This window comes from Physeter macrocephalus, chromosome 9 (assembly GCF_002837175.3).
Source record: "Physeter macrocephalus isolate SW-GA chromosome 9, ASM283717v5, whole genome shotgun sequence".
Taxonomy (NCBI): domain Eukaryota; kingdom Metazoa; phylum Chordata; class Mammalia; order Artiodactyla; family Physeteridae; genus Physeter; species Physeter macrocephalus.
Window position 1 is genome coordinate 6,651,052 of NC_041222.1, and position 27,279 is coordinate 6,678,330.

The 27,279-nt window shown below is 43.9% G+C and overlaps 1 protein-coding gene across 1 annotated transcript in view; it reads left to right on the top strand.

The window, feature by feature from the left end:
• BRINP1 (BMP/retinoic acid inducible neural specific 1) overlaps positions 1 to 27,279 on the top strand; it is a 196,992-nt gene that overhangs the window by 155,476 nt on the left and 14,237 nt on the right. The window contains exons 6-7 of the mRNA XM_024126435.1: positions 10,971 to 11,207; positions 15,493 to 15,715. Coding sequence (XP_023982203.1) covers positions 10,971 to 11,207; positions 15,493 to 15,715 — 460 coding nt within the window. The remainder of the gene's footprint in view (positions 1 to 10,970; positions 11,208 to 15,492; positions 15,716 to 27,279) is intronic.

A 27,279-nucleotide genomic window follows, 5' to 3' on the forward strand; every position in this document is an offset into this window, starting at 1 on the left:
CCGGACCGGGGCACGAACCCGTGTCCCCTGCATCGGCAGGCGGATTCCCAACCACTGCGCCACCAGGGAAGCCCTGTGCAATTCTTTTGAGTGTATACCTTAAGAGTGGAGTTGCTGGATCATATGGCAATTAAATTTTAAAAAATAAGCTTTGGTGGAAAAATAAGTTTATTTTGTGGTAGATTGCATGATTGCATCGCGCTCTTCCCTGAGAGAATTATACATACCAGTGCATTGCATGTGACAGGCACTGCTGTCCTGTGGGAGATGTATACACCCCACTTAGTTGACATTGCACTTGGACATATGATTTGCTTTGGCCAATGGAATGTAAGAGAATACAATACATGCCTTATCTTAGAAGACACTTGAGGAGACATTGCCTGGCTTGGCTTTTGTTTCCCTCTGTTATGAGAATGGCATATACCTGAGAGAGGCCACTCCTTCAGTATAGATCCAAAAGAAGAAGACATCTGATGCAGAGCCAAAGCCCAGCCAGCATGGAACATGAGCAAGAAATAAACCTTTGTGGTTGTAAACCCCTGGGATTTGGAGGCTGTTTGTTAGGAAACAGAAATGTAGCAAAAGCTCAATAATACTGAAACACTGGATTAAATAACATAAACCACACTTATTTACTGCAGGACTTCTCAGCGCCTTAACTGGGCTAATGTGTATTAGGAGTCTCAAGAGCTGGGTTAAATATACAGAGTTTCCTGAAGGTATTTGATCTTGGTTACATCTGCAGATCTATGATTCTGTGTTATACAACTTGGCAAATGCTGGACTATAATTTCACTTGGGTTCAATCCTGTCCACAATAACTATTCCAAACTCCTCTACTCTTACAAAAGTAGAGGTCTTTTCTTTATTCCTTTTTGCTGAAATGTGTGTATATTTTATTTTAATTGTACATTTATGAATTTTGTTCTCCTACCCACCTGGAGCCCCCTGAGGTCAGAAACCGTCTTATTCATTTCTGTATCTCTAGCATCTAGTACAGTGCCTGCCTCAATAACATGGTGAGTGAAAGGACTTTCCTAAGAGTGGCTGAATTGAACAGTTTTAGTTTTACACACCTACTGTGATCTAGTATTGTGCTTGATAGCATGGAAAGAATGAAAAGGCAGTTATAGTTCTCGAGAATCATAATTTGTAGCAATGGATCCCAAACAAAATAGGTGCTGAAATTAGTGGTCAAGGCCTTTCTAACATCATTGTTCTCTTAGGATGTTTTTTCAATTTGTGCATTTTTTCACTCAGATGTTTCTGAGCACCTGTCCCCTTCACTCTTGAGCTGAAGTTAAAGTAGCTTCAGGTTTCAAGCTATGATGTTGGGAAAGATGATACAGGTCCTGCTCATGAGGGGTGGCTCTAGAGAGGTGGGCTGTGCTAAGCCCAGAACAGAGAAACACAGTCCGCTCTGAAGGACATCCTCTCTAAATTCACCTTCATTCAAACTCATTTACTGGGTACCCACTAATGTGCCAGATAACAAGGAAGTGGGAGGTGAATGAGGTACTGCCTCTTGCGTTCAAGGAGCTCACAGACCAGGAGGAACATGAATATAGACACACGTAGTATGATGCAATACGTGTTCTATTAGAACTTGAGTTATGTGCAAGGTGCTTTGGTTGCCCACAGAGAGAATGCCTCAGATTGTCAAAGGCTTCCAGAGAAAGCAATAGAAAACAGGGTGAGGACAGGAAATGACATTAGTTGGATAGCTATCACGTACTAAGAGCTTCACATGGGTTACATAATTGATTTTGTTTTCCCATTCATGGAGATATAATTTACATCCAGAAAAATTCACCCTTTTGAGGTGAACCGTTCTATGAATATGACAAACATATCCAATCATGTAATCAAGATACCACCACAATCAAGATATAAAATTGTTCATTTAACTTTTACAAAAACCCTACACAGGAAGCTTTAATGAGGAAACTGAAAATCAGAGAAGTTAAGCCTCTTAGTTTTAACTTCCCAATGTTATGCTGTTAATAAGAGCTGGAGCCAAAATTTGAACAAAGAGAACTTGGCACATTTGGGGGACAGAGGTGGTAGTGGTACAGGACATAGCAAAAAAAGGGAGTTGGGTGAGAAAAGAATCTGCAGACATCAGCTGATCTAGGGATCAGGTGACACAGAGTCTTAGAGGTGTCATTTGGTTTTTATCATGAATTCTATGAAGAAGCTTAGGTTTAAATTGACTCAACCTCTTCTTAAAGCTTCAAGGGCATCTTCATGTTGCAATTTTATGAAATTGAATTTTAAAATTATGTTGGAGAAAAAAAGTATTTTGGCCTCCTTATCGTTAGCGATTTCATAGTTTAGACCATATTCTCTTTTTCGAAGTTAAAATTGTCATTTAGAAGTCTCCCTGCCCCCAGTCCCTTTTGCCAGATTAAATCCTCCTCTGGTTGTCTGCCTCACTGAAGGGTAAGTTCCATGAGAGCAAGGATTTTGTTTCTAGTTCCTTGCCTTTTCGCCAGTGCCTGAAAGAGTACCTGGCACCTAACAGATGCCTATTTGCTTAATAATTGAAATAAGACCAGCACAGAATAGACTCAGAAAATCAAGGTTGAAAGAATCTTCATGATCAACTAGTACACTGGCTGGCCAACTTTTTCTGTAAAGAGCCAGATGGTAAATATTTTAGGCTTTGTGGGTCACACACAGTCTCTGTTGCAACTATCCAGCTCTTCCATTGTAACGTGAAAGCAGCTGTAAACAATACTTCAATCTGTGTGGTTGCGTTCCCGTAGAATTAATTTGTAAAAATAGGCCCATGGGCCCCCGTTTGCCACTTCCTGTATCCATCAGTATAGGCTAGGTTATGTTGTGCTAACCAACAATCGCTGAATCTCAGTGGTTGGCAAATGTAAATACTCATTTCTTACTGATGCTACATCATGGTCACAAGTCAACTGTGATTCTGCTTCACAGAATGAAGAAGGCATTTATCTGGAGAACAGCGGTGGCCTCTAGATGGAACATTGTTGTTCTTGTGGTGATGGGAAAAGAGAATCCAATGGATCCATGTGTTGGTTCTCATAGCTTCGTTTTGGAAGTTGCAAACATCACTTGCACATTTCATTAACCAAAACATGTCATGGGAACCTATCTGAGTTCAGAGGGTGGGAGTGTGTAATTTTTTCAAAGGCAGGACACTGCAGGGAGGGGCACTGAATATGCATTAATAGGTTCTTTGGAGCATCCCTACAGGGTCACCTTTCTATACTGCCAGTGATGAGGGGCCCTCTACCTACTAAGGCAACCTGTTTCACCCCCTCATAACTTCTGCTAGTTAAAGAGGTTTTCATTTTATTGTGCAGAATATCGTTTACCTGTATTTTTCCTCCAAGAGTTCCATGTCTACTCCTCAAGATCCCGAAGGATAGATGATGATACCTGGGAAAACAAAAGGTTACTCTATCCAGAAGGGGGAGCCAGAACGCACCCACTTTTCCCCCCAGGTAGCTGCCTTTCTTCATTTCCTGGAGTGCAAATGACCCCTCATGGAGACAGGGCTGAACTTCTGAATGAGATCATAGCCTTTTTGCCCTTTCTGCACAGTTTCACCCTGTGAATTATCATCTTATTTCCATTCCACTCCAATGAGCTGTCAGCGATAGATACTGTAATTCACGGCAATAGAAACACAAACAGATGGGTAATTGACCTGCATGCCTTCATTACACTGAGGTTCAGAGTGACTGCTGGAACCATAAAGTCCTTTATCTGCCAGTCTGAAATCCCTGGGTTTTCACAGGAAGGGGGTCAGGCTGACTTTTTGCAAAAGGTACAGTCCTTGTTTTCATTCTCCTCACCTCGTGCTTTTCAGAAATGGACAGAATTTGACAAGCAGAACTTAGCAGGTACAAGACAACAGGTGGAACTCCTATAGGGCTCAGAGAGATCTGCAGGGGACCACATTCTGATGCAAGAACAGGATAGAAAAATATTTATACTCAACCAAAACAGAACCTGTATTTTTCCCTCTTCCTCTTAGCACTGTAAGAGATCATACATTTAATGTTTAATGAAATAGGTCAGAAAAGAGCAAATCCATCAAAAATATTACTATATTAGGTAATTAGGATATAGAATAAAATAAAACAAAGCTGAGGGAAACAAAAGGAAGATATAGAGCTCTTGCCTTGAACAAGACTTAGATTGATACAAGGTATGCACACACTGACCCAACTTTGTGCAGCGTATGCCTCCTCCATGGAACGCTGGAGATGCCCTTCTTTATCTACTGAGACCAGGCTCGTGTCTCAAGACTCTACCCACATCCTACGCACATCACAATGTCTTCCATAATTATCATGCCCAGGCTTATTTTCTTTCATCTTCATAATAGATCACTGACTTATTCAATATTTGAAATATATTTATTAAACACCTACTATTTACCAGACATCATGCAACTTTTTTATGTTTTAATCATCAGTTAAGGCTTTTGTCTCTTGGATTCTGAACTTTAGTGGTGTGTGTTTTTTTGTTTTTTTTTGTTTTTGTTTTTTGTTTTTTGTTTTTTGTTTTTTTTGCGGTACACGGGCCTCTCACTGCTGTGGCCTCTCCCGTTGCGGAGCACAGGCTCCGGACGCACAGGCTCAGCGGCCATGGCTCACGGGCCCAGCCACTCCGCGGCACGGGGGATCCTCCCAGACCGGGGCATGAACCCGCGTCCCCCACATCGGCAGGCGGACTCTCAACCACTGCGCCACCAGGGAAGCCCTGAACTTTAGTTCTGAATCTCCAAGTAGCACTTCTATGTCCTTAGAAGGTAGGAAACATCTCCTCCAGCAGTTCCTCAGGTACTGCTTGTTGAAGGAAGGAGAACGAGGCTAAGAGTTCCTATCAGCAAAGGAGTGGGATCAGGGTCAGGGATGAAGGTTGGATTATAATCTCCAGATCTCAGGAGCACCTTGGCTTTTGTTGATAGTGTCCTCTTTTCCAGACATTAAATGTTCCCTAGCTCTCTGAGCACAGTCACCTGAACCAGGTGCCTGCTTTACACAGCAATATTGACAATGTCCTCAAAGGTCTCCAGGCATCCAATGTAAGGCTACCCTGAAAGTTCTGTTACTTTAGCGCCCCCCAATGGTTGAAACTCAGCAGCACAGTGAACTGCCTTTTCTTTTTCTGAATCTCAGGTTCACTCCCTGCCTGTAAGAGACCAGGATCCTTGACCTTTGTTGTTGTAAGAAGTGCTGTTCCTCTAATGAGCTGACAGATCTCTGCTCTGTGTCATTCTTCCCTTCAGAGTTGTGATCTTCTCTGAGGTGCCAGAAATTGTTCTTCTCTAGGGAACTTGGAAGTAAATGAACAAACAAAAAAAGATGAACCTTAATCAGAAAGAAAGGTGATGGTTAAGTTGGTTCTTAGTTGGAAAGAGTAATATTTCCTGAGGCCTTTGCACATGCTGTTTTCACTTTCTAGAACACTCTTCCTGTGGATCTCCCATCCCCTAACTCCTGTTAATCCGTTGGGTCTCAGCCTAAATGCTGCTTCCTCTAGAAGAGAGTCTTTGACCACCCCTACTCCATGCTGGGCTAGGTATTCTTCCCATGTGTTCCCTGAGCAATCTTGTGCTTCTGCTAAAGCACTGGTCTCACTGCATCCAAGCAGCTTGTTTACAGGTCTGTCTCCTTCCTTAACTGTGAAGTCAGCGAGGGCAGGGAGTTGCCTGCTTTATTCACCCTGGTATCCATGGCACAGTGCCTGCTACCCAGTAGAGCTTAAGCAATATGTGTGGAAAGGAGGGAAGAGAGATGGAGAGAAGAAGAAGATAGATGGAAGGGAGAAGGAAAGGAGGGAGGGAAGGAGGGAGGGAGGGAAGGAAGGAAAATTCATTGAAGTACAAACAATGGAACAATAATAATGAACACCTACAATAATTACTATAATGCTATTAAGACAAAATGCACTCTTGGCATGTTTCCTACTAGCCCAAATGGGGCTACTCAAGAAGGCTTTTTCCAAGAAGGGCTCAAGTTTGGTCCAGGTAATGGATTATGTTCTAATAGGATGTAAATGGAGGAACCTAACATTTATTGAACACTTAATTATAACAAAATACCATAGATTGGGTGGTTTGAACAAGAGACATTATTTCTTACCATTCTGGAGGCTGGGAAGTCTAAGGTCAAGGTGCTGACAGATTCGGTGTCCAATTAAGGCACATTCCTGGCTTGTAGACAGCTGCTTTCTCACTGTGTGCTCACGTGGCCTTTTCTTAGTGTGTGCTCAGGGAGGGAAGGAGGGAAGGAGAGGGAGAGGGAGAGAGAAAGGGAGAGATGGAGAGGGAGAGGGAGAGAGGGAGGAAGAGAGAGAGAGCACAAGCGTGCATGCCGTCCAGTCTCTTCCTCTTCCTATAAGGGCACTAATCCCATCATGGAGACCCCACCTTCATGACCTCATCTAAACCTAATCATCCCCCAAAGGCCCCACCTCTTAATGCCATCACAAGGGGGAGGCAGGGTTAGGGTTTCAACATATGAAATTGGGGTGGGAGGGGCACAGACATTCAGCCCATAAGAGTCAGGTGTTTGCTAAAGTGCTGTTTATGCCTTTTCTCCCCTCATTTACCCTTTTCAACAGCCCTGGAAGGTGGTTATAGGGATTTTTAACTTCACAGGCAAGAAAACTGAGTTTCAGAGGGGCTAAGACATTCCCAGAGGCCGCTCTGTGCCATAGGTACCACAGAGACCCCAAGCCAGGCATTCGTCTCAGTTTCCACACTTGCCCACTGGAGACGCGGAAGGAACTGCGAGTGTTTCAGAATTCAGTCCGAATTCCCAGATTCAAGTCCTGAGTCTTTTACTATAGTTGTGGAGCTATGGACATGTCCTCAATTCTAATGGCCTCAAAGTTTTTAGGGACAACTTTCTCTTCAGTTAGGATGAGAAAAGGGGATGCTTCTTTCATTCAACAAATGAGAGTCTGAAACCTCCACTGGGCTTGGCCTTAAGTTACACTCTGGGGGCTTGTCATGGACAGATAAGCCTCTGTCCCCCTAAAGCCCATCTCCCCCATTAGACAGTGGGCTGTCCCCCTAAAGCCCCACTGTCTAATGGGGGAGATGGAACAAAAATGAAGACAAATGAATAAGATAATTTCATTCAGAAACTAATTCTGTGAAGCAAATAGAAGAGACATTTTAACTTGGGTGGTCTGGGCAAGTCTGGATGGCAGGACGAGGGGGCCAGGCAGAGATCTGGAAAAAGAATATTCTAGGCACAGGGGAGGACAAGTGCAGAGACTGTAGAAAGAATAAGACTGGCACAAAAGAGGGACTGAAAAAGGACAGGATGCCCGTGTGTCCTGAAAGAAAAGAAAAGAGGGTTAGGAGAGAAGAGGAAGGAGGTGGTCAATGAACTAGAGAAACCCTCTCGCGTAACAGCACACAGAGACTGTACATAAAATACAGAAGATACTGTGTGACATGCGTGTTGAAGGTGAGGCAGGAGGGGAAACTGACGAAGATGGGGCAGAAATCAGGAAAAGAGAAGGCAGATGACATGGGGGTTCCCACATCGACACTGTGCCCTCTGTGGAAGAGCGGAACGTTCCATTTTAAAGTACAACAAGATTTTTTTTTTTTAAGTATAACAAGACTGGGTGGGGAGAGCAGATTCCAAATGTTTAGCATGGGTGAGTCGCTGTGCAAATGGAACTTTCAACTTTTGCCTTCCTGGGTTTTGTGAGGCCAAATTTATATGCTTGGCACCAAGGGTGGCCTTTTTCTCTCTCTCATTTTCTCAGTTTTCCTTTCCGTGTGTGTGAGTGTGTGTGTGTGTGTGTGTGTGTGTGTGTGTGTGTGTGTATCTTTGGAAACTCTGGGGACAGAAGATTCCACCCCAGCCGGCAGCTGTATATCTTTCAAACTGTGGTTTCCCAGGCCAAATCCCCCTCCAAATTATTTATGGCTCCCATTGAAGCCGGCAGGACTCAGGCGCCCATGTAGGAGGTGCTCAGCAATGGGCCTCTTTGTTGGACACAGGTCATTGGGAGATGACACTGCCGGTGACTGCTATGTGAACCTCCGCTGCTGGAGAAATGGTTATGTAACTTTAAACAGTAATGACATTTTGCAGAAAAGTGCTTTTTAATTGCTATGTCTTCATTATTCTCTTTCAAATTTGCCCAGGAGATTCCACCTCAGAGACAGCTTGGCAGGTTCTTGGTTTCCATTTTTAAAGAGCAACCAGTTTTGTGTTTCAGCTGCTCCCAGAAACCCCCCAACCCCAAACTTCATCTGTTTTCAGTTGCATTAAATGGGGTAGGCAATACTGCCTTTTGTGTCCTTGCCAGACAGAGAAATGATTTAATGCAATATTTGAAAAATGCTCTCCCCAAATTCCTTTTGGGCTGGGACCAAGAATAGAATATTTTATCCCCTACAAAGGGGGAGAAAGAAAATGATGAGCAAGCTAGAAAAGTAGGACTGAGAGTATAGTCTGTAGAGTTTCTGTAAGCAACAGAAACTTAACCCCAATCCATAGACTCAGATGCCTATAGGGGATTGGGATCAGCTAAAAATAAATTTTGCTTTGGAAGTGAAAATGGTGATACAGATAAAGTGACTCAATAATGCATACTCTGAAAGAATTAGAGACTTGGTTTAGAAGGACTTTACTGCTTGATTTGGTTTGCTCTACCTTTTGGTATTTGCATCATACCCTTCTGTCCAGGAGCCCTTCTGAGCAGTGACTCACTCATCGGGACCCTCTGCTCTTTGGGGTGGCACTCACCCAGCCTTGTGGTGGCTCATTGCCCCGGGGCTGTTCAGCTCTGTCTGTTAGAACGTCTTCCCTGCGTGTTGACAAAGGATCCACCTTTCCGAATAGCCCTCCCACCAGTGCTGGTTCAACAAACACATAATTCTAAACCCCGCTTTTTTGTGGAAGCTCTCCAAATACCCAAACACTGCCTTCTGGATATTTTCTTCTTCTGATTAGATACTCACAGCCCTTGTTCCTTTGTTTATCCTGAAGTTTCTGTTGAAACTTTTAAAAAACTTTAATCGGAGAAATGGCATCCATGTCATCATCATCATCAAAAATAGGAATAAATCACATTTGTTTGTTTGCTATGCGTCAGGTACTTGTTCTAGACAATTATCAAGAATCATTTCACTTCGCTCTCTCAATAACCCTCTGATGTAGGTACTAAAGGTATCTCCATTTTAGGGAAGAGAAAGTGGAGCCTTTGAGAGGTTGACTAACTAACTTGAGATGACTTAGGTAGTCAGTAGAGAAGCCTGACTCTAGTAATGCCCAGCTCTTAACTACTGTGTTATGGTTCCTACCAGCAGGCATACTAGAAGCACAGTCTTCTTTTTCACAAGGTCCCTCTGAAAATAGTCTTTTTTTAGCTGCCATATGAAGACAGGTTGAAATGATGGGCTTCGTTTTTTTTTTTTTAATAATTTGAAAGCAGGAGAAACAAAGATAGAAATCTAGAAACACAACTTTGAAGTCGAGAGTGAAAGAAATGCTGAGTTTATTCAGCAGATCCCTGATGAGTAGGATTAGGGATGTCCCTGAAGCAGGAATGAGAAAAAAATTTAATCCAAATAGCACAGTTCTCTTTTACACAGTGGGTAGTCAAACCATTACCCCAATATGCATTGGTGGCAAAAACTGTTGGCAGCTCCAAATCGAGGTGGAGAGAAATGTCCCAGGCAAAAGTGCCTGAATTAATTAATTTAACCCAGAGTTGTTCCTTTTTTCTGGGCACCATAGGCAATGGCCTGCTGTGCTGACATTTCCTAGGTACAAGAGTAGTGCCCATGTCCAGATAAATCCTTCTCCATCATTGGCCCTCTGGCTTAGGACTTTGGTTAGTCAAGTATAGAGAAAAAATCATGAGATGTGGTCAACAGTACTTATCTTATAACCATGAGCTACTTATTTCCTCTTGGTGGGCTTTGCCTTCTTCATTTTTAAGCAAAGAAGAGATAATTAATTTAATTTGATGCCATTCTCCACTGATATTTATGTGTATGTGTGAGTGATACTGCGGTCCTGTTAAATTATATAACTCTATTTATCTCATTCTTACCCAGGAAACTACCAAAGTATGCCCATTATTCACAGGATGGAGCCGAGTTCCTTAGCATATAATAACGACCTTTGCACTCTGGCATCTGCCCTTTTCTAAAACCCGTTCTCCTCCAGCACTGCAGCCCCACCCATCAAATTCATTTCATTCAGCAGCAACTCCCAGACATGTTAAGTCTTAGTTCTTACTAGCCCTCTCTTCAGAGGATGCTTCCTGTTCTTTTTTACATAATGATCTCTTATTCACTTTTCAACCAGCCCAAATATCATCTCCCCTGCAAAAGTTTCCCTGCTATCCCAGCGATGCTATTTGCAGCTTTCTGCCGTCCCGTTTCCTCATATGGCCGGCTCTGCTCTGGGTCTATAAAGCTATGTCATGATGATGTGTGTCCATGTCTACCCCTGCTGATTATATTATAAACTCCCCAAGGGCAAAGATCATGTCTTTTTTATCTCTACAGACCTAGTGCCTAGCTCAGGACTTGTGCTTCATAAATAGGGTTCATAAATATTAGATGAAAGGAAAAGGAAAGAAAAGAAGGAAATAAGGAAAAATAAACAGCAGTCTTGTGCTTTCAGTAAGGGTTTTCTCCCCAAATGGAAAAGGTATATTAACAGATCTGGCTCTAGCTTCAGTCCTAATATCACAGAATAGAGTATGCAGTGCAGAGATGGCCAAGGTCATGACCTGAGAAGTTTAACTAGAAGCAAGGCAACTGGAGGCCTCGCCAATTATGCCCTGTGTGGATCTAGGCAGGCCCGGAAATAGTTTGGTTACAATACACAAAGAGAAAGCTAGCAGCTTCGGAGTCCTACGCATCACCTCTCGAAACCGTTAATGAAACACCTTTTCTAACCTTTCCTTTTCCCCTCCTTGCTATTCTCAAACAGGTCTTCAGATCATCTTCCCCCAGTATCTGCAAGAGAAATTTGTCCAGTCAGCCTTGAGCTACATCATGTGCAATGGTGAGGGGGAGTACGTGTGCCAGAACAGCCAGTGTAGATGCCAGTGTGCCGAGGAGTTCCCGCAGTGCAACTGCCCCATCACCGACATCCAGATCATGGAGTACACGCTGGCCAACATGGCCAAGTCTTGGGCCGAAGCTTACAAGGACCTGGAGAATTCAGGTAGAGAGCCTAATGCTACTACCGCATGAATGGTGCCATGCCAAGGCGAGAAAATGATCTCACTGGAATTAGTATGGCTGAGGGGAACATTCAGTGACCACCCAAGTCTTTCACGTTGGAGGTTCCAGAGCCATCCTAGTGGCCATCAAAGAGTAGGCACTCAGTAAATCTCCAGCGAGTGGAATACTGAATAACATAATCGAGTTTGTGGTCCTATGATGTATTGCTTCTGTGGTACCCAGACGCCAGAGAGAATAATGCGTCATAGCACATAGGAAGCCTCTGGAGAGGGGAGTCAAAGCTAGTTGTATTGATTCCTGAGTCTGTGTGTGTGTACCTGTCTCCCTAAATAAATGAACACACATATATGTGTAAATATGGGTATGTATATATCTATATATATGTACATACATAGGTAGATATTGCTATAGATATCCAACGAATTCACAGACTTTCATAGCTGGAAGTCACTTTTCAGCTAACTTAGCTACTTCCTGATTTTGTGGTTGAGAAAAATGAATTTCAGGGGAGGAACATCAGTCACCCGAGGCCACAAAGTAGGCGAGGTGCAAAGTTGGATTTTTGCCTCGTGGAGCTTCTGGTTAATGGGCAATGCAGGCACTGATCCTGTAACTCTGCAGAGAATAGTGACGTGCTAATCATATATGTGTAAGGAACGAGGAGCTCCTGTGAGCAAATCTCGTGGCGTTGGAGGGCAGTATGGCCAGGGAGTCAGGAGAGGCCGCCTCGAGGGAGAGTCTCAGTACCTGAGTGTGTGCAGAGACCAGAGGGTGAGTGCAGGTGGGCCAGTGGGAGGCGCCTGGGAGAGAGAAGGTTGCCATGTGAGTTACAGGGGTTGTATAGGTAGTAAAAATGGGAAACGTGCAGAGATGCTGAGGTATTTCGAAGGAACAATTAATTAGCAGGGCTTGATGGTAGATTGACTCTGAGAGTTGAAGGGAAGGGTATTGAGGTGAGCTCCAACGACGTTTTTTAGGTATGCTTGCTAGACAATCTGATGGATGCTGGTACCATTCACAGAGCTAGAACACCCTGGAAGGTTTGGAAAGAAGTCTGTGTACTCAGTTTTGGACATGAAGAGCTTGGGAACCCTTGAGACTTCCAAAAAGAGATGCCAAGTAGATATTTGGCATTTAATATGTGCTCAGAGATCTGTTAAATAAATGGACGTATGTAGAGAGCGTTTCTGTTTTTAACACAACTTTATATCCCTTAAATCTATTACAACATTAATAGATTGAGTTAAAGTGAGTAGTGATATTCCTGTGTTCTAGAGGAGGGAGGGTGTCAAGACCCAGTGTCTTCCCCTGGGTTACGTAGTTAGTAAATGACAGCGCTGGTAATGGAATGCCTGATTCCAAATCCACTGCTCATAGCAGCTTTTGTAACTTATTAATTCTACTTTACCCACCCCCAGGCCTCAGTTCCCTCATCTGATAAATGAGAGGACATGTTTGTGTTTTTAATATTTGAATTTATTTAAATCTTTAGCCAAGAAACCCTTTGATCAAACAAAATCTTACCTTGGAGCCACTGTGTACCACAGATAAAAGCTGAGCTGTAGAGCGCTGTGTTTGAAAACCACCGGTTTCCATGATCTCTAGGCCTCCCCCCAGTTCTGGGAGCGCAGAATGCATCCATGATTCTGCTCTCACGGGGTCATCGAGTGGAGGGAGCTGTGATGCCTTAGGAACCTGCACCCATTAGTCCATTTAAAATCCTGGGAATCCATGAAAGAGGAGAGGTTCATGATGGAAATGTATTATGATGATTATTTGGCCTCAAACAAAAGAAGCATTTGATAAAATGCTTTTGAAAAGAGTTTCTGCTGATTGCTAAAAAGCAGAGGCGGGTGTAGGCTGTGTGCACAAGTAGTAGGGATCCCTAGCACAGAATCCATACGCCCAAGGAAGAGAAGCCACTTTGAGTGGGTGGGTGTGGGAGGAAATGGAGAAGGCTGAGATGCTGCAGGGTAAGCTGAAAGGCCCCAGAAATGATTTCTGTGTCACGATTGTCTCTCCACAAAAGCACACCTTTCCTCTAGATATCCTGGACTCATCCATTTGAAATGTTTGTACCCATAAAAACAAAGCCATCCATCCACACATGTATGTGGCTTGTACATGTGTACTTTCCTCCTTTTCCTTTGCAACCCGTAACCTTAATGACTCAGCCCCAAGTAATTTGGAGGAATTAACGACTGGCCAAAGGTCAAAGCCATTGATTCCTTCATGGCTCGAGGGTTAGTGGTCACATAGGACCTAGTTTACACACATAAATGGGGGTCTACGCCTCCTTTATTGGGAGGGAACCCTTCTACTTTCAGTCAAGAAAATGAAATCATTTTCACTTTTTAATTAGGTGTTCGTATCTGACCCAAATTTTGGTTCTTTCAAAGGACTGTTATTCCTCCGAGGTCAACAGAGCCCTCTGCAGGGTGAGCTGTATGGCGGGGAGAGCTGGACTGGCCAAAGCAGCAGGGTCGTTAGGGCCAGTCCCCTGCCCCCAGCCAGCCCACTGAATAAATCCATCAGTACCGTCATGTGTTATCCTCCCAATCTTACACGGCCATCCACTCAGCACCTTCTGGATATCGAAAACGATTTAGGCAGACAGCGTCTCTCAAGATTTGAATTAGATGCTATTATTGACAGATGGGGAAACTGAGGCATTGAGAGAATAATGCTTATACAGCCATCCAAGGGTCAAGAATCAGTTTGAACTCATGCATGTCTGACTGTCTGTAACGAGGTTCCTGAGGAGTCAGAGACTCCTGTTTCAGCACCTTAACATAAAAGATACTAACATATTAAAAAATATATAGTTTTTTTCCTCTCAATTCACTGATCCTCTTTATGTGTTGAGAGTAAGTGTAATATGCTACATAAGAGCATAAGATTCGGAGCCAGTCTAGAGTTCTAATTCTACCATTTGCTGGCTGTGTGACCTTGGCAAGTTAATTAACTTCTCTGTGTCTTAGTTTCGATAAAAGGGGGCACTAAAAGCACCCACCTCGTACGTTTGCTATAAAATCACTTATATATTGTAGATGTTTAAGACTGACCCTGGTGCTTATGGAGAGCTTTGAAGGCATTTTTTAGAAAAAAAAGAATGCCTAATATACCTGCAATTTCCTTGTAGGTTTTATGGAAAGTATCAAGCTTCAGATATCAATAGACAGATGATAGCTAGCTAGCTAGCTAGATGATAGATAGATATTCCAACCATTTAGCCTTTTTTTTTCCTGCAAAATGATCAACCCCTTAAGTTTTTAATTTTCCCAATAGTCGAGTGGGGGATTAAGTAGGAGGTATTAGATCAGAAAACAACACCTCAGGTTTTAGGCCTGTCTCTTGTTACTCATGGACTGTTCTACCTTCAGAAAATGATATTCCCACTCGAGGCTTCAGTTTCTCCAAATGTAGAACAAGAAAGCTGACCTAGATAATTTCTAAGGCTGTGTCACCTTGTAGCACAAGCTGACACACTGGAACTCAGCATCACAAACTGAGGCAGAAACCTTCACCCAGGAGACCCAAGAGTTCATCTCCATATCTTAAGCTGGAGCTTCCCAAAATGTGACTTGATGTAAGGTGGTCCACACGTGCAGCCTCCAGTGAGAGTGGGGCACACAGTGGGGAGGGTGATCGATGTCAGTTCTCCGTCGATCCTGAAGATTACATCAAAGAGAACGTCTCAGTTGCTGCTAATGTCCTTTCACATCTATCGCTTGCTCCTTTCCTAAATTTCAAAGTGAGAGCAGGCACAGGGGTTCGGTCATTTAGCAGGCCACAGCGTTTGGCTAGAATTTATTAATATCATTTTCATTATATTTATTTTTACAGCTTTATTTTTATAGCTCCCGTTCTAACGAGGGCATTTGCTAGTGATTCTCTACTTGGATTGGATAAAAATTTGGTTTAATTGATTCAAAGATAAGTACAAGTAAATATAAGTACAAGTGATATGTGAATGTCATAAAGTTGGCATTCAAATGACAGAAGTTTGGGCAGCCCTGTCTGAAGCAAGGGTGCGGGATGCAGGTTCACACCTGCGGTAGCAAAGTAAAAGACCCGTCAATGAAAACACAGTGGCCTCTTCACTGCCTGCTAGGAGTGGAGCAGGCTGGTGCCATGTTTACAGGCCCCCAACAAGTTGGCTTTATTGTGCGCCTGCTTTGCTTGTGGACGGGGCTAAGCGTTTGCGCCTCAGATGGGGGCTGTGTCATGCTCAGCCCGCCTTCTTGGCCTTTGTCTCTTGCTAGATGAGTTTAAATCGTTCATGAAGCGTCTCCCTAGCAACCACTTCCTGACCATTGGGAGCATCCATCAGCACTGGGGCAACGACTGGGACCTGCAGAACCGCTACAAGCTCCTGCAGAGCGCCACGGAGGCCCAGAGGCAGAAGATCCAGCGCACCGCCCGCAAGCTCTTCGGCCTCAGCGTCCGCTGCCGCCACAATCCCAACCACCAGCTGCCTAGAGAGAGGTAAGTGCTGGTCCGCCTACCACCTCCACAGGCTCAGACCTGGTGCAGGCACACGGGTACCACAGAAGATGTATCTGGAGCTCATGGCCTTGCATGGTCCAGACCCACAGTTTTCTGGATTGTCTCTGGCTTCTCCCCTACTGGCTCTGGCTGCACTGGATTTCTGTTTCCTGAAAATACCCTGAACTTTCAGCCTCTGTAGGCTGTCTGATCCATCTGACAGACGAAGGAAATTAGCAGTAGCCCTGACTGCTATGTGACATTATTCTGGTTGCTTAAATGTATTATCTAACTTTAAAATTACTTGGCAAAGCAGATTTTAGCATCCCCATCTTAACGGTGAAGAAACTGGGTTAAGTGATGAATCAAACAATTTATTGACTGAGGGCCTTTGCTCAGGGGCTGGAGTTGAGTGAAGCAAAGGAGGCACCTACCATGAAGGAAGCACTCCGTCCCCGGTCACGCGAGGACAGGGTCCTCACCTGAGGGAGTGCCTCCTCAAATACCTACCTGCCTTGCTGGCCTCACCCTAGTCCCAGCCCTGCTCTCGATGTACCAGGTATTCTGAAGAATGATGATGGAGAACACAGGGGTGAACAAGCCAGACAGGGCTCATGCCTTCATAGCACCTAGGGTTTATCAACTCTCTCAGGGACCCACAGAGAAGGAGCTAGAATTCAAATCCAAGTCTCTCAGACTCCACTCTCCCAGGGCATTCATGAGCTACATCTGGGGGTTTTCTGTATTTGTGTCTCCAGGGTTTCCATGAAGGCATCATGGAAGAGCAAGAAGGCAGGCTTGGGGTCTATCCACCCTGCTTCTGCCAGAGCAGTGATGCTTTCATCTGTTTCATATTTGGGGATTCCACATTCAACTTTATTCAATGAATATAGATCCACTCTTAAAAAGACTGAGGCTAAGTCACCGTCACTTTACAGATTCTGTGTCAGCCACATATTTTATCCACAGTTGCTACCCCCCTTGTACAGATTAGAAAACTGAAGCTCAGAGAGGGCAAGGAATTGGTCCAAAACAGCAGTGTAAGTCAGTAGTTCTCAATGGAGGTGGCTTTGTCTCCAGGGAACATTTACAAAGGTCTGAAGACATTTCTGAGTGTCATAACACATGTGAGTGCTACTGCAGTCCCCACAACAAACAGTGATCTGGCCCCAAAAGTCAACGATGCTGATATGAGAAGAAGAGACTAGATACCCCGACTCTTTGACTCTAAGTGCTGTGTTCTTAATCACCCTGCTCTACGTGCACTCAAAATTTAAAAAGCACCAAACTCTTTAAAAAGTCCTCCTCTGTCCCAACCACCCTCACCCAAGCACTCATGTTCCTCTCGATTTTCTAGACTCAGATCAAATGCTTCCTCCTTCAGGAAGTCTTTCCTGATTACACCAGCCAATATGGAGGGCCCCTTATTTTAAGTTCCCGTTAACCTAAAACCCACACATTAGTCAGCAGATTTTCTTCTATTTCCCATAATAAAACCTTCTCCTTTTGCACTCGTCCATCCTCATCTCTGTTCTCCCCATTCCCTCCAACTTGGAGCCCCTTTCTTTTCATCTAGCTTGTGATCATTGTGAAACAAATGGAATTTCGGCGGCAGTGGCTTACTTGTTGAAATGCTGCAGAACCAGGGACTAGGAAAGGGGCCCAGTCACAAAATAGCTCCCTTGTCATCTGTGACAATTGGCCCAAACTGCCACCGTGAGTGAGGGTCTGAAGTGGATTCCATTTAGACCCACTGGGCCTCAGTCACGTGACCTGCATCGGGCACTGGGGGAGATTCGGAAGTGAACTTGGGAACAGTGCCGTGAAAGATGTCTCTTAAAGGAGGAGTGAGGAGGAGTCCTGTTGGCGGTCAGGAAGAACTCCCCGCATATATTAGCTTGCTAGGGCCGCCGTAGCTAACTACCACTGACTGAGTGGTTTAAACAACAGAAATGGTTTTTTCCCAGTTCTGGGGCCTGGAAGTCTGAGACTGAGGTATTGGTTATTCCTGAGGCCTCTCTCCTTGGCTTGTAGCTGGACATCTTCTCCCTGTGTCTTCACAGGGTCTTTTCTCTCTGTGTATCTGTGTCCTAATCCTCCTTTCTTATAAGGACACCAGTCCTATCGGGATAGGGCTCACCTCAATGACCTCATTTTAACTTAATTACCTCTTTAAAGAGCTTATCTCCAAATAGAGTCACATTCGGAGATACTGCGGGTGAGGACGTGAATGTATGGATTTTGGGGGGATATAATTGAGCCTAGACACCACAAGCGGTGGCTTTGGGTCAGACCCCTAAGTGAAGAAGTGCTGCATCCCCAGGCTGACCACGCCGGCTGTGCACCTGGGCAAAAGAGTTAACACTTAACCATTACCAGACTTTAAACAAAAGCACCTGTCATTGTTGCTGGTTGTCACTCCAGAGAATGAAGCGGATAGTCCAGAAGCCCAAAGACACGGGGAAGACACATTTATTAAAGGTGAGCGGAGTATCCAGGGCACAGAGTATAGAGCACCATTGGGCACGCTGGGTCTAGGGAAGGCTCAGGAGGGCTCCAGAGGAGAGAGGAGCTGGACAGGCCTTAGAAGGGAGGAAGGAGGGACAAAATCAGGTAACGGGAAGAACACGGAACAGAATCGGGGGTTGGATGAGATTGCACCCTAACCTTAGCAAGCTGTGGGCCTTGAGCAGGTCGCTTCACTATTCTGAGTGCAAAATCTGTCCACATCTGTAATTTGCTCTTCCTCTGCAAGGCACAGACAGCTAGAAATATCCTGCCACCGCTGGGACCTGCAAAGATGGGACTCGCAGTGTTGTCATCTCTCCTCCTGAGATGAGGAAACTTGCCCTAATCATTACATCCCTCCTTCACTCACCTGGAGAGGGTGCCTGGAATTCCACTGTGGCATGTCACTCAATTATGTTCATTTAGTAGGTATTGGATACTGGGGGGAGCAGGGGACACAGAAGTGCAGCTCTGTGCTGATTCGTCTGAAGCCTTCCCAGGAGAACTGAACCTCCTTGCTGGCTGTGGGCTGCTTCCTGCCATCTGAGCCAGAGGCTTTAATGAGCGTTTCTCACACCAGCAGGCAGGGCACCTCCCTGCCACGAAGCAGTGTCAGATAGAGGTGCTAACACCAGGGACCTTGGGCCACCTGAGCTGAGCAAGCTGGAATTTGCAAATGAACCACTTGCTCTCCTGCGATTTGTCTGTGTCCTGGGCTCCTTGGGGGCTGAGTCCACCAAGCAGGTACCACCACTTGTGTCAAGAAGGGTGGCATTGTTGGGCGGGGGTGGGGGAGAGAAAGAGCCTGGGTCTTTAGCAGCACACGGACTGGATCCAAATCCTGGCTCCATTTACTAGCCACAGGGCTTTCTGTAAGTCCCTGCACCTCATTTTGCAACGTGGGATAATTACACTAGCCTTCAGATTAAGTATGAGGATCAAGATTTTAAAATTCAAAAAGCCTGACTCAGTTAATAGAGAGTTGTCACCTTAGTGCAGGTTTCCGCCGCTATCCGAAAACAGAGCTTTTCTGTGAAACCTTTCATAAGCTGAAATGCCATAAAGCAAAGAAGCAATTACCTTTTTTCATAAAAGCTAAAATCTTTGGATTTCTTTAGGTTAGTGAAAACATGTCTCTTGTAAGATCTTTTGTAAAAGCTAAGTGGCATAAAGCAAACTTTTGAAAAGCAGGGGACACCTGTATGTGGATTCTAAAGACCAGGCACTGTTCTAAGCATCTCGTTTGAATTAAGTCACTTCCCCCTCACTGCAACGTTACGAACTAGGTACTCTTACTATCTTACTATTTCTACTCTACACATAAGGGACCCTCAGGCACAGACAGTTTAATAATGTACCCAAGGGCAATAAATATTATTTTATTGTTACTTCAAAGAGGTGTTTACCTATAAAATCTAGGGAGAAGTCAAATATAGATCATTGGTTGGAAGGCATACTGGAACTTTAATATTGAGCTGGATGGCAAAAGGGGGGTTCTGGTTATCAGCTGTTGCCAAACAATTCACCCAAGACTTCTGGGCTCAAAACAATACCTATTATCAACTCTCAGGATTCTGTAGACTGACTGGGCACAGCTGGGGCTCCCTCAGGTTGGCTGGGGCTGGGGTCACAGGGGGCCTTGACTGGACGTCCAAGATGGCTCACTCCCAGGGCTGGCAGGATGCTGGCTCTACACGTACCCTCTCCAGGTGGCCTGGGCTTCTTGAAACACGACAGCCTCCTGAGACTAAAAGGAAACGGCAAGGCTTCTTACAGCTTAGCTTTGGAAGTCAGAGAGTATCACTTCCACCATGTTCTATTGGCCAAAAGCCCAGCCCAGATTCAAGTGGGTGAATACTGGGAGGTGTGGGTCACTGGGGGCAGAGGAAATCTTTTTGGAGATTAAGCACCGCAGGATAAATTGAGTATAACTGGAGGTAGAGGTGACTATCCTATATGTAGGGCAAATAAGATGAATGATAATAATAATCACAATCACAGAGCAATAACAAACACTTAACTGAGCAGCTATTATAATAGGCAATAGAGCTGGCTACGTATAAAGATTCTGGAGTCAGGCTGCCTGGGTTCAAATCCCAGATTTATTGCCTGCTCACCTTATAACCCTGGGGAAGTTACTACCACCTTTGAGCCTCAGTTTTCTCATCTATCAAATGAGGCTAATAATAGTGCCAATCTCATAGGTTGTTGTGAGGATTAAATGCTTGAACCCACATGAACTGTTTAGAACAGGGCCTGGCACATAGAAAACACTCAATACATATTAAGCTCTTTTTCTTATTTTTACCAGGCACTGATTTTTGCATACAAATTGCTTAGCCCACAGTAATATTCAGTGAGTCTGAGTGTTGACGATAATGATGACGTATATTTTTTTTCATCTAATCTTCACATTATCTCTGTGGAGTTGATGCGATTGGATTTGTTTTACAGGTAAGGAAACTGATGAGGCAGAGACGGAATTAACGTGTCCGAGGTCCCAGGGCAGATAAGTAGCAGGATTGGAAGGGTCTTGCTGACTCCACGGGGGGGTGTAGCGGTCAGGAGCCCTGCGCAGGTTTTAGGAGGTGAGCAGACACAGGAGACACAGCTGTGCTTGGTTGGGGCACCTTGGTTTGAGTGTATGATGATGTCACAGGCGGGGTTAGCCCCTCAAGGTCATGTGGGTGATGACAGACCAGGAGTAGAGTTTTATAGACCCTAATGTAGTGTGCTGAGATTCAAGAAATGGCACCAGTTGTAGAACCCTGAATCAACTCTGGAGCCCAGGCAGACACATCAGACACGGCCCCTGTAAGTACAGAGAAGAGGTCAGGTTCAGTGCAGGTCAATTTAGCAAGGCGTTCCTGAGAACTTACTCTGTGTGGGGCTCTGGAAGCATTAAGATAAATAAGACCCATCCCACCCCCAAGGGTCAGTGCTTGTTGGGATGATGGTAGCAGGATTAATTCCAGACCACACCTGCCAATGAGGAATTCAACACCCAACCAGACTGGGTTTCCCTCACGTATTAGGTAATTTGGGCGGTCCCAGGGATACTGTCTTTTAGCTTGTGCAGGAGCTGGCCCTAGAGTCAGACCACAGTACTTCAGTTAGACAGGTCAAGGAAAGGCGGGACCCACAGGGAGGTTTCCTGTGGATTGTTTCGCTACCAGGATATCCTTGTTTTGCAGTTAAAAAGGCGGAAAGACTGGGAAGTGGGCTTTGAGTTTGGTCACTATTACTAGACTTTCTGAACCTTGGTTTTCTCATCTGTAAAACAGGCAGCATAATTTCTTCTTCCTGCCTCAGAGGGTCTCTGTCTGGCTCACCTGAGATGGTATGGCTGCCAGCACTGTGTAAACTCTGAGTGCTCTGTGAAAGGGGGCTCTGCAAGCAGGGTGAACTTGGAATTAAATTCATCAGGAAGAGGGTGGGCCTGAGTTTAGGCTCAAGGTAACACTCTAAGGCATTTCTATTGCCTCGGGCACCGTCTTACACACTTTCACCTCATTTAATCATCATGACAACTCATCTGGCAGCATCAACTCATCCCATGTTATGAATGGGGAAGTTAAGATCCAGAGATGTTAATTGACTCGCTGAAGATTACACATCAAATAAGAGGCAGGATTCAGACCCTGGCAGAGTCCTTTCCCGTAACATCTGTGCTCTTCTACCTGCCCCTGAGGCGGGATGATCCAGGGTGTTCAGATTACCTGCCTAAACCACAAACTGCAATGTGATGGAAATCACCTCTCATTGCAAAGGAGGGAAGGAAGCAGGGAGGGAGGGAGGAAAGAAAAGAGAGAGGGAGAAAGGAAAAAAAAGAGGAAGGGAGAGAGGGAGAGAAAAAAGAAAAGAAGCACGAAATCAGCTTGAGCAGTGAATTCTGCTGGCTTCTGTGCAATTCCATAAATGTTTACTGACTACCTGGTCTCCCGTCCTATGCCACACACTGTAAGACACTTAAAGATAAAAGCGAAGGGGTCTTTGTCTTCAAAGCATCGTTATCTAGCCTCAGGATGTGCTTTTGAGAAGGACACTTGTTTGAACCAGAAGACCTGAGTTCAAGTCCGCCCCCCCCCCGGGCTGGGCCCTGTGTGAGCCCGACTAAGTCCACACTGGGTCTGTGGCATATACTCCAGAATGAGAACACTGGGTGCAAAAAAGGAGCCTTGCAGGGGTGAGAGTACAGGCTGAGCAGAGAACAGTTGCGCCTCACCTTTAACCAGAGCAGCTCTTTAGCCATTTTCTTTATGAGAATTCTGCATTAAAACTCATTTGGGAAAATAAAGTGATTTTTAAATTTTTGCTAAAACAATTGGACTCAGTTATCTCTGAGGTCCTTCCCAACTCCTAGGAGAAATATCACTCACAGAGAATGAGAGAGTAACTGTTCAACTCCAAAATAGTGATACAAGAATGGTAATTGAATCTTTGAACCATATTGCTTTCTGATGATGCTAGTCAATGTTCATGAGGAGCCTACAGTTCAAACTAAGGTCTTCTTTTGCCCCAAATGACAATAGCCTTTTAGCTAAGCCTCCCAAAATCTACTCAGACCACTTGCCAATCTGTGTTCCAGGAGGCCGTCAGGATTATTACTTAAGAAGCAAGTTTGATCTTGTCACACCCCTGCTGACAGCCTTTGGTGATTAATCCCTGCTCTTAGGAGAAGGGGCACACTCTTAAGATGACCTACAGGTCTGTCCTGATCTGGCCTCTGCCTGCCTCTTACTCTGTGTTTCACACCTCTTCTTGTCTCGCTCAGCCAACTCACGAATCTTTCAGTTCACCAGGTGTGCGCCCTCCTCGCACCCCACAGGCTTCACACAGGCTCTTCCCTGAAGCTTTCTTCCTTCTTCCTTATCTGCAATAGTGTCTATGCATCCTTCAGATCTCAGCTCAAAAGCCTGTGCTCCTTGCATTGAAAGGCTGTATCAGGACTTGTTTAATATGTTTTCCTAGCAATCTGATTTCCCAAATTAAGCCCAAATCTCAGTTTACCACTGTACCTTTGTTTACCCGGCTATTAACACCTGACTCTCCTGGGAGGCCGTCAGCCCCATGTACACATCTGGACCCATGTTTTTTATCACTCTAGCAGTATATCTTCCTAGCATGGTAATTGGCACACGTTTTTTTTAATGTGCTCAATGAATGGGCAAATAAATTATTTTCTACTTGGAATGGGGTCCCCAAAACATGTTGACACAATATTTTACAATTGTATGCATTGCCATACAAATAATCTACAGATTTTTCACATACTACATTGTATGTGGTTTAAATTGTCTTCTTCATTTACAGAGGAAGAAACTAAGGCCAAAGGGAGTTAAGTGACGTGTTCAAGGTCACTCTGGGAGTGTGTGAACAGAGCGTGATTAAAATTCAGGCCCTCTGACTGTGACAGTCCAGGCAGGAAAATGGAAACTGCAAATTGAGATTGTCTTTAATTGACCTGTATCCAAATTCTGCAAGTTATCTGTTGTTAAGTCCACTACTTTGGGAAATGCGCCCTAGTGAAAAAAAAAAGGACAAAAATAGACACTTCCAAGAGTTTACTAAATTCAGTGAGATGAAAAAAAATTCCTAGCACCAACTAGGTGCTTAAGGACAGTGTGATCTGATATTTTTCCCCACACCCTGTCCCAATTTTTGTAGAGGTTATAGTATTGTAAGACAAAGGAGATTCATGGAACTTTAACTTGAGGGCAGGCAGTATAATTATTGGCATTTTTCCAATGACTCCTGGTCTTTGGTTTATTTTTACTTCTCATATTCACATGGACTTGACCCAGCATCCGGGCTTTCGACAAGCACAATGTAATTATGCATTGTTCAGATGAAAATCTCTTGGGGGCATCCACCTCAGGCTTCAATCCTGGGGCCATAGCTTCTGAGCCCATGTCAGCTTTTTACAAACTTCCTGCTCCAGACAGAGTTTAATTGGTGTCTACGGAAAGAGTCCAGCTACCAGGATAATCGTTAACTCTATTATGAGAACCCTCAGTATCCACACTGATTTTGATTCTTCTCTCTGAACCCTATACTTACTTGCCTCTGGATTTAATCTCCACAGACTCCTGCTGTGGGGCAGAGGGGTGTGACTTCTTATCTTTTATTGAGCTGAAGTCAGTGTCAGTTTATTAGGCTGACAGTCCCTGCTCTCCCACTTATTAGATGTGTGACCTCAAAAAATCTCGAAACCTACCTGAGCCCTGTGTTTCCTCATCTGTATGATCAGGATAATAAGAAAAGCTACCCTATGGAGTTGATGTCTCAGTCAGTTTGGATGCTATATGTGAAAACTCTTCATAACCTATAAAGAAATGCACAGATGCAATGTTAATATAATCAAGAGCACAGTTGTAGCAGATGCTAGATTTTTGATGAAGACACTATATCTGCTTCTAAGAGACAGATCTTTCCACTGGAGAAAATAATTCATGAGCCCAACAAAATGTAATAACGTAGTAGAGAGGCAATGAAATTTCAGATACTTAAGACTTTAGACTCTGGAATCTGACAGACCAAGGTGTAGACTGCCATTTACTAACAATGGAACGTTGGTACAGTATTAAGTTATCTGAACTTCATTTTTCCAATTGACATGGTGGAGATAAACATGATACCTACCATCGGAAAATCAATAAAAGAACATATATGCCACTTTTAGCACATAGTAAGAAGTCAAGCACAGGCTCCTTATCAGACAAATTTCGAAACCAATAATTTCTCAATTAATAGAAAAAGTTAAAATAAGGAACGCTAAAATGTATGCAATGCTGCACATGTATAAGCACAATTTATTTTAACTTAAATATATAAATATATATTTCTTGGCCAGCCTTTTGAGGTAGGGCCAAAATCTTTTTTGAGGGTGTTTGTATAATATATTCCATTTGGTGTTTTCCTGGCTTTCTTGCATAAACCACACCGGTAATTGTATAGTATTTCCAACTTTGGTCTATGCAAAGTGGAGCAATAGTTTAAAGACTCTTAAGAAGCAACCTAAACGTTTGTAGATTTTTATGAGCCCTCCCAATCTTTTTCAGGTACTTCTCCTTTATTTAAATTAATGGCAATTCTTTCATCAACTGGTCTTTATGGAATTTTCCCACAGAATTCAAATGAGTTCCCACAGAAAAATGCTTGCATTTCATTGATTTATTTGACTTTTTTTTTATTTCAAAAAGTTAAATTTTTTAATCGCTTTGGAAAAAAGGAGAGCAGTAGTTAAATGGCATACTTAAAGCTAATTTGCTTACATCTTTAGTGTTTAAGCAAATACAATTTATAAGCTAATATTATTTCTCACCCTAGACACTTTTATGCTTTTGTGTACTGTTTTACAATTATTGTCCAAACACAAAAATAGAGGTCTAAACATACTTTTCATAAAGTATAAGACACATTCCTAGAATACTGTGGTCTCAGGAACATAATAGCAAATACAACTGGCAGAAGCAGGTTTGGGAACAAACAAAACGACTCTTGGTAAATGTCCTTGTTACTTGGAGGGACCAGAAGCACGTGGGCTTTGTAGGAGGGTAACCGACCCGCCATGGCTATTCAGTGTGCCAAGAGCATCACGCGTCACTCTGATCAGATGGAAGGGAGAGTGTCAGTTGTGTGCCAAGTCACTTACAGGCAGGTCAATTTCAGGAGCTTGTCCTGAGACAGCGGCTATTATTCCTACTAACTCGCCACGATAATAATAAATAATGATAATAACAGTTAATGTATAATGACTGTTTATTACGTACCAGGCACAGCTTTAAATGCCTTACATAATTTACTCACTGAATCCTTACAACAACCCTGTAAAATAGATGCTGTTATGCTTCCCATTGTATAAACATGGAATTTGAATAGCAGTAAAGGTAAGAAAGGAGAGAAAGGTATTCCTGTCGGGAAGACTATAAGAATCCCCTATTCTCTTTGCCTGGATTATTCTATTCATCCTTTAAATTTCAGATCAAACCCCCATTTCTCAGTGATGCTTGTCCTGACACACTGGACCAGGTTGCACTGTCAACAGTATGTCTTTACTGCATACTGCGTGGAAGTTTTTTCTACCACCTGGCACGTTTGCAATTGTGTGTTTAATCCTAGACTTCTCCTACTTGACGACAGATTCTGTGAAGGCAGGGATTCTGTTTTTCTTGTTCACCAGTGTATCCCCCCACCCCGCCACCAGTAACAGGTAAAGTGCCTGGCATAGAATGACACAGCATTTGCTGAACTGAAGTGAGGGACCATTTGAGATGGAAGTTGAGGGATGATGATGCTTTGAACTCGGGGTAGAGAGAATGGTTTTCCATTTAAGAAAGCAACAGATACTTAGGATGAATTGAATGTGAGACTAATTTCATCCAGAAATGAGAAAGCAGAAGATCAGAGAAAGCCCATAAATCAAGATTGAGTACATGGGCTTGGGAACCAGACAGTCTGGTGTAAAATCTTGGTGAGTTGTATGCTAGAGCTGTTGGCTCATCTGTAAAATGAGGATAATAACAGTACTTCCCCAGAGTTATTGTGAGGATTACCCAAGAAAAAGATATACAGTGTTCTTAGCATATAGTAAATGGTCAACAAACATTAAATAATTGTCCTTATTGTTGTTGAATAAGATTAGACCAGTATTTTGCAATGAAATTATGGAGGGATTGAATACCTAGCTGTGGAGTTTGTATATTATCATTTAGGTGATGAGTAGCCATTGGAAAAGATATATAAGGAATGCACTTAGGGAGTGCTCTCTGGTAGCCATTCCAAATATGAACTAGAGAATCAATGGACTCGCTCTCCCGGGTGTAAAAGGATTCAGTGTCTCTTTCCTGTGTTGACATGAGCTTTACCACAGACCTATGGGTTAGGGCAGTGGTTCTCAAACTGGCGTGGGCATTACAGTCACCAGGAGGGCCTTTTGAACACAGATGGCTGGACCCCACCCCAAGGTTTCTGATTCCTTCTGTAGGTCTGGGATGGGTCCCGGGTCCCAGGTGATACTGATATGGCTGGTCTGGGGACCGAACTAACCTTGGATT